This window comes from Nansenia antarctica (genome assembly GCF_963989245.1).
Source record: "Nansenia antarctica genome assembly, chromosome: 6".
In the NCBI taxonomy this organism is placed as follows: domain Eukaryota; kingdom Metazoa; phylum Chordata; class Actinopteri; order Argentiniformes; family Microstomatidae; genus Nansenia; species Nansenia antarctica.
In genome coordinates, this window is record NC_137676.1 from 4597286 (window position 1) to 4608520 (window position 11235).

Below are 11235 nucleotides of genomic sequence, written 5' to 3' on the forward strand. Positions count from 1 at the left end.
TGATAGAGAAGTCCAAGAACTGGATGTGTTTTCTAGCAGACAGTCTGTCCTGCCAAACTGGTATGACAACCGGCCAGGAGCAGTCCACTCAGGTCTGGGACCAAGCTAAATCACTGACAAGGGCTGACATTAGGGAACATTCAACCTCAAATCAAAACCTTTCTAAAGGAATGACACACTCATAACACAATAGATCATCTCAAACTGCTTTTTATTACATTTTAAATAACAGTACATTTTAATATAGTTTCTATCTTGCATCCAGCTTTCGGTTGTACACTGACTGACTGACTTTAAAATTAAATACAAAAGGTGAGCGAGGAACAGGGGGATGTAGAGCTCTACAGCTATTTCATGGAGAGAGAGAGAGAGATAGAGAGAGAGATAAAGAGAAAGAGAGAGAAAAAGAAAGGGAATTTAATATTTTTTTATATTTTTTTATTTTTATTTAATTTTTTTGCCAACTCCAGGCCTAACGCACAATTACAGCACATGTTTTGTACAGAATGTCGCAGAGAAAAACAGAATGGGAAAAAAATGCCACTACTGCTAAAGAAAGAGCGTCTCTGTTTACAAGGAGAGGGGAACAACAGAAAAATTCTGCCGTTCAGATGCTGCACGTTTTTTTTGCTTTTTTATTTATTAAAGAAGAACAGAAAAAAACCTGTTTGTTACAAAATGTTTCTTTTCTTTGTCGCTGGAATTTGTTTGCTACAGAAGGAATGAACATTTCTTTGTTCCATTTGTGTGTGTGTGTGTGTGTTGGTGTGTGTGTTTCAAATGTTTATTACATTACTTTTAAGTGTGGACCAGGTAACCGTGTATGTTGTTATGTTGTGGTGTTCTCTCAAGTGCATAGCTTTGACATTTTAATTGAATTATGTATGCACAGAGTAGCCAAAAACAATATAAATACCATTGTAATGATGATATATTTAACAGGTTATTTTCTTAAAGAAAAACATCAAAGGACTTAGTTCCATATGCACCTCTTTTTAAGCAATTCTACAGCATGCGATTCTAAGAGTTAACCCACCCATGGCAGACAACCAAAATCTTTTTTTTATTTTTTTAACTTAAAAAGTTTCAATATCATTATTTTCAAACATTGATTTATACAACATGTCATTCACAGAGTAGTAACTGTATTTCCAAGCACGGAATGGGAACCTCTGTTGAAACAAAAAACCCCGGAATGAAACCGGAGTATTAAATGCAGGTTCTCCCAACCCAACCATATCACCGGCCCCAACCATGGTCAACAGAAAAAAAATAGGGAAAAAAAGAAAAGAAACAAAAAAAAGAAAAAAAGGAAATAATGAACCGATGGGTTAATCTTCAATTACTCTACACTGTCGCCCAACAAAGGTGGTTAAAACGTTTCTTTTGTTTTTCGTTTTTAAAAACGAGCATTCATTATCATAAACAGCATGTGCTTGGTTAGTTGGTAACTTTTCTTTAAACATTATTCTATATATGCAAAGTTTAATTTTGTGCAAACAAAGATTTGTGACTAGACGGAAACAAAAAGAAACAAAGAGTAAAGTATCTTGGGACTAAATATACAGAATGGCCAGGCCCTGTAGGTGGCTGAAGGACTCCCTGTTGAAGCTCAATTCTCTTGCCTTTTTCTCTGATGTCATAAATCTGGATTAAAAATGACGTGTGATCATTTGCAATTTTTTATTTTTTCAAATCTACAGACATAATTCTAAAAAAATATGTAAAGACTAGAGAGATAAAAGAAAGCTTTCAATCCTCATTTTTTAAACATTAACCAACAAGAGTTCACTCATCTATGTTCTCTGAACCCCCCCCAATGACGAGAAAATAACATGAACGAAAATAAACAGGAAATAAACCAAATGACCAAAAAGCTATCGAGTTAGCGATCACTGTGTAATTACCTTCACTCAACCCTGGGTGTTGAAGACAGATGACACGTTTGCATTGGGAGTGAGTGTTCGTATTTTTCGTTCAATACAATATCAGAGAATGGTCCCGGTAGGAATGCACAATTTCTTTTCCCCATTCCATTCATACCACTGAATTCCTCATCTTTTTAGCTGAGTGAGTGATAAACAATTGTGCTCTTCTTTTTAAAATGACAAGGAGAGAGAGAGAGAGAGAGAGAGAGAGAGAGAGAGAGAGAATTTTTGCCCTTGGTAGTTTTTTGGGGTGTTGGAGTCAGTATTGTGGTGTTTTGAGAAGATTGGATATGCAATAAAATTGAACATTTTGATGTTGGAATGGTCTTCCACTCAACTTTGGAGTCCGGATGCCGTCTGAAAAAATAAAGAAAGCAAGACACAAACAAATAAATAATTTTGCATTGTCATTTGTAACAATATTATTATTATTATATTATTTTAAAAATGTTTAAGTGTATGGTCATACATTTAAGGGAACAAAACTGAGTGGTCATCGTCATGACAACCAGAAGAGAGTTAAAGTAAGTTCTGCACTTCCCCTTTCTGCCTTAAGGTGGCAGTAGACACCAAACTAAGAACACACTCCTCATCCAATACTGTTACACAACCTGAATACTTCCCTCTGGAATTACTTGAAAACAGTACATGGTTTACCTTAGAATGAATCAATCGAATCCATCAACAGATACACATTCTACTCCCATAGCAGCACTAGTTTCTCAAACCATTGTAACTCTCTCCAATATAAGAGAAGCACAGTTCACACACCCACCCACCCTGCAAGGAAAATAATGACCTGCGACCAGTCGCTTTGACTTCTGTTGTAATGAAATGTTTTGAAAAATTCATTATATGTAAAGTGAAAAATGCAGTCAGTTGCTCTCTGGATCCTTTTCAGTTTGCTTATAGATGTAATACAGGTACAGATGATGCAACCTCAGCCATGGTGCACTTCATATCTAAGCACTTAGAGGACCCTACCTCCTATGTCCGACTCCTATTTGTTGATTTCAGTTCTGCTTTTAACACGATACAGCCGCACCTTTTATTTTAGAAGTTAAATGGGCTTAATGTCCACCCCCTCATTATAAAATGGTATCACTCCTTTTTAACTAACCGCACACAGCGGGTCAGTGTTAATGGCACTCTTTCGGAACCCAGAACCATAAGCACTGGTGCTCCACAGGGTGTAGTCAGTTCCCCTGTGCTCTTTACTTTATACACAAACGAGTGCAGAAGCACCTACCCTAGCAATCGCATCATAACATTTTCGGATGACACTGCCATCCTTGCTTTAATTAAAAAGGACAGTGACCTAATTGACTATTATTCTGAAATCCAGAGGTTTGTTAAATGGTGTGATGTTAACTGCCTGGTTTTAAATGTTAAGAAGACTGAGGAGATGGTGTTCGACCCCAGAGGTGTTGGGGACCACAGGCCTGTGGTCATCCACAAACAATCCATCTCGCAGGTCGCCTCTTACAAGTATCTTGGGGTTTTCATTGACAACTCACTCACCTGGAGCACTCATGTAGACAGCCTTTGTAGCAGATTACAACAACGACTACACTTCCTACGCCGCCTTAGAGTTCATGGTGTTGACCAAAAATGTATGCTACTCTTCTACCAGTCTGTCTTAGAGAGTCTCATCAGATACGGCATTACATCTTGGTTTGGTAACCTATCTGTACAACTAAAGTCCAAACTGGTCCGACTGATACAGACTGCATGGAAGATCATAGGGGTGAAAGACCACTCATCCCTGCAGTCTATTTTTGAACAGGCTACTCTCAGACAGGCTAATAGAATTCTCATGAATCCCTCCCATGTCCTACATGCAGAGTATGAACTGCTGCCCTCTGGGAGGAGGTTCAGAGTCCCCCACTCTAGATTAAATAGATTTACAAATTATTTTATTCCCGTTTCTGTTAAACTTTTAAACTGCACCAGATGAATGTGAACATATCTTGCTTATCGTTTTATTTCCACTCTTGTCTTAATCAGGGCCGCCTTCTGTTTGTGTGCTAACATTCTGTATTGTCTGTTGCTCTTTGTTGGCTGCTGTGGGGTGTAAGCCCAATACAAATTTCCCAGTGATGGGACAATAAAGTGACTTTTGACTTGACTTTTGACTTTTTGACTTGAAACCCATCCGTCCCTATTCAGACCAGCACTCAGCTGTCCATTGGAAGAGACAGGTAGATTGACGTGGACAGGTAACTTGGGGATGTGTGTGTGTGTGTGGGGGGGTTAATTACCTTCAGACTCTAGTTCCAGATCTTGAGGAAGCTATCCCAGGAACCTGTTGCCACGGCCATGCCGTCATCGGTCACTCCCAAGCAGCTCACGCGGTTGTCATGTCCGGCCAGGACACCTGGAGACAAGAGAACAGATCGTCAGGCCACAGCACCACAGTACCCCAGAACCACAGAACCACAGAGCCACAGCCATACTAACTCCTGAACCCCTTGTCACTTGTCCTACTGGAGACAAGAGGACTAGCTGTCAGGCCTCAGAACCTCAGTACCACAGCCATACTAACTCCTGAACCCCCTGTCACATGTCCAACTGGAGACAAGAGGACAGGTCGTCGGTCAGACCACAGTAGCACAGTACCACAGAACCCCCCGTCACATGTCCTACTGGAAACGAGACGACGGGTCGTCAGGCCACAGCACAGTACCACAGAAGCACAGCCAGCCTAACCCCTGAACCCCCTGTCCAACTGTCTCACTTATGTCATATAACTATTACCACTTTTTTTATCTGGACTCATCTTGCCTTATTTGCCTTTGTGCTGCAATGTCAAGGAACCGAAGGCCCTAAGAATTCTACTCTCTCACACGTGTGTCATGTGACGTAACAATACAACTTGAAACCCCCCCTATCCTACTTGTCAGTCAATCCTGAGAGGAAGTGCTAATTGAATGTTACCCAACAAACATTCCTGTGAATGGGGTCGGGTGTGGTGTGTGTATGGTGCAACCCAAGCCCCAGGTCTCTTCCTCCTCAGATCCAGACCACACAGGAAGTCAATACTACTGAAATATTCATCTCTCTGTGGGGGCTCCTGGAGGAGGTGAGGTGGCAGGGAAGGCCCTGCAGATCAGTTCACTGGCCTTGCTGTACATTAGGGGTGGGCATCGACGATCGATAATTGATCGATAAGGATCTTGGTCGATCACAAAATAAAACATTTGGTCGATCACAAACAAAAAATTTTTTTTTTTTTTTTTTTTTTGTGATCGACCAAATGTTTTATTTTGTGATCGACCAAGATCCTTATCGATCAATTATTGATCGTCGATGCCCACCCCTACTGTACATCTAACAATACAGATGTAACCCTACCTTGTAGTGCTTTCCGGTACACCCTATACTAGAAGACCACAGGAAGTCTTGTGATGCATCTATACAGGACCCTACCAACACGACTCCACTCGCTGTCTACACATGCTACGCTACACATGCTACGCCTGGGTTTCCGTTAACCGGTAATTGCCGGACTTTGTCCGGCAATTTTTTTTGAAGTCCGACAAATTGAAAAGTCGTCGGACATATTGTCCGGACATATTGTCCGGTGAAAATAATTCCCTTTGAATACAATTCGCTAAAGTTCACATTCTGATTCCTTCTATTTTAAAAAAGACGAATATATAGGCTATGTATTTCTTTTATTATGATATGATTTGACACCGGCATGATGATGACTCCTAATGTGTAGGCCGGCCTATGCGAAACAGCGCACAGGTGCCACATGGGATTGATGCCAGATGGGATTACAGCTTAACCAGTCTATTACCGCTTAAACACAGTAGCCCATTCGGCGGTAACCCATGCCTATCTGGCAACCCTGCCAACCCGTCCACCATAGTAATACGCAAACGTTGCAGCTCAAAGTGCACCATAGATTCCCCGAAGATTCCCTAGATGTACTGAACAGCTTCGACATCCTTCTGAACCCCTCCCAATACCCACAGACGCAGGATGGTAAGTAGAAGCTAGCCTGTTTAATTAAGTTGGTTGCAAAATGCATAGTATAATTCTTAGGCCTATCCTTTTTGAATAACCTAAAATGCTTGTCTAAATTGCGAAATGTAGACTATGGCCGCTGCCCATCATAGGCTAATAATATTTATCATCATCATAATAACAATAATAATTATTAGGCTATAATAACAACAATGATGAAAACAACAGGATAACATTTAAACCTTCCTACTTTTCAGTTAATCTGGCTGTTGATGTCATTTTGTCATAAAAAAAAATAGGCCATCACTGATTCATTATCACTCATTCCGTCCCCTCAGCGCTTGAAGAATATGCTAAACCGGCCATCCAGACCATCATTGGTCATTTTGGCCAAGAAATGACCAGCGATGATGACTCAGCACCAGCCACAGCCCCGGTCATCGATGCCACAAACGTGCAACGAGATGCCATCGGTGTCATGACAGCGCTTCGTGGTTATGGGGGCTTGCGTTTCTCAACAGCCTGCGAAGTCCTCATCCGAGACTTCAGCGAAATTTACCCAGAGTGGGCCACACTGGCCAAGATAGCCTGCTTGATTCCCGTCTCCAGTGTGCCTGCAGAGAGAGGATTCTCTCTGCAGAACCGAATTAAAACTGCGGACCGAAGTCGCCTTGGGGAGGGCTAGGTCACACGGCTAATGCGCATTGTAAGTTGCGGAGAGACACTTTGCAGCTTTGATTTCAAGTCCGCAGCTGCACGCTTCAATGCTGCCAAAAAGCGACGTAGGCCTAATAAGTACTAGCTGAATTATATGAGCAGCCATTGTTATTTTCAGAGTTTTTACTCTAGGCTATTTTATTTAAGGCTATCCCCTATCTATCTGAGAAAAGGCATAGGCGATAGGCCTAGGCTGTAACATCGAACGGAAATTAGCCTATACATACGCATTGCAAGTTAATTTAAAGCCTATTTATTTTCAAAGAGTTTTATTCTATTTTATTTTATCTGATAAAAGGCATATGAACGGAAATTAGGCTAGCCGTGTCACACCAGAAGCCTACATGCTTGCACTGTTACTGTTCAATAAAATGTTATACATCTAGACATTGTGGTATTTCTTTATATACGTATCCCAGACTGCCTATCAATTGTTTCTCAATAAACAGTTATGTTCTCCCCATTGTCATACTCCCGAGCTAAACGAAATGCCTTCCCAAACAGCGAGACCTGGTTATAGAAATGACGTTGTTTTATTGATTTAAAAAAAAGGGTAAAACTGGAAAGAGAAAATAGAGAACTCACATTAATCCCAAACAATTTAACAAACTTCAGTTAACGTAATGTGGAGTCCGTTCATTGATCGATGCTGTCTGTTCAGTTCCCAGTGAGGCGCCCGTTCAGCGCTGGACCCGTTCAGCGCTGGATTTGACGCATGGCATAGCGCGCATGCGTCAAATCATGTTATATTATTATATAGCTCGCATCTAATCGTATCGGATGAGAAATAGACATTAAATGGCATATATAGGCCGCTACACAACAGTAATCACCGCGACAAACAGCTATATTAGATTTGGAGAAAAAAAATATGATTTTGAAAAAAAAATTTTTTATTATATTTTAATATGATGACCGGAATATATCACGTTTGTCCGGTAAATCGAATTCTTCCCGGACACGATGTCCGACGGCAAATTTTTCTAACGGAAACCCTGTGCTACGCTACACATGATACAAAACCCAACATTGTTTCCAGGGTTGATCTGCAAGTTCTGCTCAAAGCCTGGTCAGATCCACTCGTACATCTCTGAGATTCCAAGAGATAATTAAGTAAGTAAAACTTCTGGGGAAACTTCAGGGTACTTTTTCCAGTTAAAGTCATCGCACGAATCATGGCGTCACAGAGGGGGTTGTTAACGCAAACTGGATGAAATTGGTTTTCATCATACGTCCTTCTCTATCGCGACCGAACGACCACTACTGAGGTAACTAAATAAAAAGCTCGCTTTGGAAGCGGAAGTTAGAAAAAAAAGAAAGAAAAATAAACGGAAATTGAGAAGTGAAAGGAACCCTTCAACATAGAAGTTCTGACAAGGAAGGAACGGGTTTAACAGATGTTTGGGTGGGGGGGCGGGGGCTAGTGTTGTGAGATGTTTGTGGTGGGGTGGGGGGGGGGGGGGGGGCTAGTGCTGTGAGATGTTTGTGTGTGTGGGGGGGGGGGGGGGGCTAGTGTTGTGAGATGTTTGGGGGGGGGCTAGTGTTGTGAGAAAACGTCTGGCATCGCAAGACTACACGGTAGTTAACCCTGCACTAAAAACAGTGACCCCTGACGCATGATCCCTGCTGTGGGGGCGGCTGTGGGTGCGTATCTAATGATCGCAAAGTCGGCAGCTCGCAGCGGTTCCTGAGCAAGGCACTGAACCCCTAAATGCTCCAGGATCGCCTATAACAGCTCTGACCCCTTGCCTAGCTGCCCCCTCTAGAGCATCAATGCATTTCGTTGTACTCTGTGCAATGACAAACTTTTAATCCCTTTCTCCCTTCCCCTAAACCCTCTCATTCTGCAGTGACCCTACACTACTCTACTCTACTCCGTTCCACCACACCTGCCATGTAGACGACGTGGAAAGCAACCCTCGGGTTAACTCGTGCAGTGTGAATGCGTTGCGTCTATCCGGTCCGCTGAGGTGAAATCAGGACAACTCTATGACATCACCCCCCTCTCAGCATTCCACTAACTCGACAGCATCACTCCATTCCAAGTCTCGTGACTTTAGCGACGTTGATGGAATATACCCCCCCACACCCCTGATCTGTAATCTGTGGTAAAGTTCTAGCTCAAACCTCTCTACTGCACCCTGGGACTTCTTCTAAGTTTGAGGAGGGAGGGTCATGACACCCCTCTCTCTCTCTCTCTCTTTCTCCCCTCTCTCTCTCTCTCTCTCTCTTCCTCACCTGCACGGTCGGCTTTGAGGGTGTCCCACACGTTGCAGTTGAAGTCGTCGTAGCCGGCGAGCAGTAGGCGGCCACTCTTGGAGAACGCCACGGAGGTGATGCCGCAGATGATGTTGTCGTGCGAGTAGACCATCAGCTCCTGGTCGGCGCGCAGGTCGAACAGCCTGCAGGTGGCGTCGTCTGAGCCCGTGGCAAAGACGTTGCCGTTGGGGAAGAACTGTTGGGGGTGGAGGAGGAGGAGGAGGAGGGAGGTGGAGGAGAGCAAGAGTAGGTGGGGGAAGAAGGTGAGAGTAGGGGGAAGAAAGCAGGGGGAAGGGGGAGAGAACAGGGGGAAGAAGGGGGAGAGAGCAGGGGGGAGAGAGTAGGGGGAAGAAGGGGGGAGAGAGAAGGTGGGAGAAGAAGGGGGGAGAGCAGGTGGGAGAAGGGGGGGGGGAGAGAGAGAGAGGGAGGTACGTTTGTTATGATTCCTTCCTAGATCACATAACACAAGCATAGAAGTTCCCCACTCAGAAACCCCCCCCTAGAAGTTGCCCAGTCAGAACGCCCCGCCCCTCCACCCTTTGCCACCCCCCTCCCTCCCCTGGACATTGCTGTGTTAATTTGTCCCCTGTTGCCTGTTTGTTAACTCTGTGTTCTATGTGCTCAACAGATGTGTTATCTGTTGCTTGTTGTTTCCGTGTTTCTGTATATCCTTACTGTCAGTGTCTTTGAGCCCTGGAAAAGCGCTATATAAATATAATGAATTATTATTATTATTATGTCTGAATGTCAGCGTAACGTGGACGAGGTTGTTCTGACGTTCGGACTCTCTTACACAGATGGCGTTGATGTCCGACTCGTGGCCGACGAAGGTCTGTCGGCACATTCCTTCTCTGATGTCCCAGAGCTTGGCGGAGGCGTCGCACGCCCCGGAGACAAACAGCCTGGTGTCGGGAGACAGTGACAGGCTCATGACGTCCCCGGTGTGGCCCACGAACGTGGTCGTCTGCTGGCCCGTCTCCAGGTCCCAGAGAGCACTGTGGGTAGTGGCGGGAGGGAGGGAGAGAAAGAAAGAAAGAAAAAGACGCTATGGGGTGAGTTTGGAGCGTCATCGACCATCGTTGACCATGGTTTTTCTTAGTGGTCCCCCCCCCCCCGAGATGAAAGAGACCAGCTCTCGCTCTTCAGTAAGACACTTGTGGAAAAGACAATAATAGAAAATAAAAATGCTGCAGAAAGATGATACTCGTAAAACAGACAAGTTTAGAGTCCTTCGTTCAACATGTGGTTCACATTCACTCAGTTTCACTTCACTTCAATGACCACGTCGACACAGTTTATACAACGGAGAGACGAAGCACTACAATGACCACAGCTCTGGGAAGCTTTGGAAGTCCACTTCCAAGTCTGTTGTCCCTGTTCCATATTTGATATACCCCCTCAACTTGTGTGTGGCGAAGATATAAATGTGCCCAGAGCTGGAAGGTTGGTTGGTTAGTTGGTTGGTTGCAGTACCCCTACTCACCAGGAGGTGTCTCCAGAGCTGGTCACAATCTGGCCGTCATCCAGGAAGCGACAGCAGGACAGGTAACCTGGTGGGAAGAACAGCAGTCAGTCAGGACCGTGGGGGTCAAGGGTGCAGGTAGGTCAACCTGCAACTGAACACTAATAACTAGCTGACACCTGTTGTGCGTCATGTGACAAGAGGTGAGATCCAATTAGAATTCCACACTGGCATGCGAGATCCTCTTATGCACAATAATTCTCTAATTTACAATATAAAAGGTGTAGAGTGAAAGAAAAACATTTTAAAAAGAGAAAAAAGATTCACTGCACTATTATTATGGGTACCAACACACAGGAAGTGACGTGTATCATTTGAAAGTGAGCATATCTGACCAGTGTCTATCCCTACGTCAAGTGAGTTATGATAATAATAACATAATATGCCATTTAGCTGACGCTTTTATCCAAAGTGACTTAGATTGCAGTGAGAGCATAAATGTTTCTGTATAAACGGTCCAAGCGGGAATCGAACCCACAACCTAAGCGTTGGTAGCGCCCATGCTCTACCAACTGAGCCACAGAGGACCACCAGTTACGGCCTGTGTCATTGGCCTGTGTTTGTGGTGTGTGTGTGTGTGTGTGTGTCTACAGCCTGTCTCTCTGCCTGTGTGTGTGTGTGTACGGCCTGTCTCTCTGCCTGTGTTTGTGGTATGTGTGTGTGTGTGTGTGTGTGTGTGTGTGTGTGTGTGTGTGGTGGGCAGGGCGGCTTCCTCACCTGTGTGTCCGGCCAGCTCGCGGCTCACGCGCACGTTGCCCTCGCGGGTCTTGAGGTTGTAGATGGAGCAGATGTTGTCCAGGCCTCCGCAGGCCACGAAGTTCCCAGAGGGCGCGT

At 44.2% G+C, this 11235-nt stretch overlaps 1 protein-coding gene across 1 annotated transcript in view; it reads right to left on the reverse strand.

Annotated features, from left to right (window-relative positions):
• Window positions 1–210: 210 nt before the first annotated feature.
• The window catches only part of LOC308159880 (guanine nucleotide-binding protein G(I)/G(S)/G(T) subunit beta-1-like), a 44101-nt gene continuing 33076 nt past the window's right edge, over window positions 211–11235 (reverse strand). Inside the window, exons 6-11 of the mRNA XM_080533704.1 lie at window positions 11119–11235; window positions 10363–10429; window positions 9673–9874; window positions 8859–9075; window positions 4190–4305; window positions 211–2285 (exon numbers count right to left, since the gene is read on the reverse strand). The exon at window positions 11119–11235 is cut by the window's right edge and continues 46 nt beyond it. Of these exons, the coding sequence (XP_080389830.1) occupies window positions 4199–4305; window positions 8859–9075; window positions 9673–9874; window positions 10363–10429; window positions 11119–11235 (710 nt within the window). The 3' untranslated portion in view covers window positions 211–2285; window positions 4190–4198. The remainder of the gene's footprint in view (window positions 2286–4189; window positions 4306–8858; window positions 9076–9672; window positions 9875–10362; window positions 10430–11118) is intronic.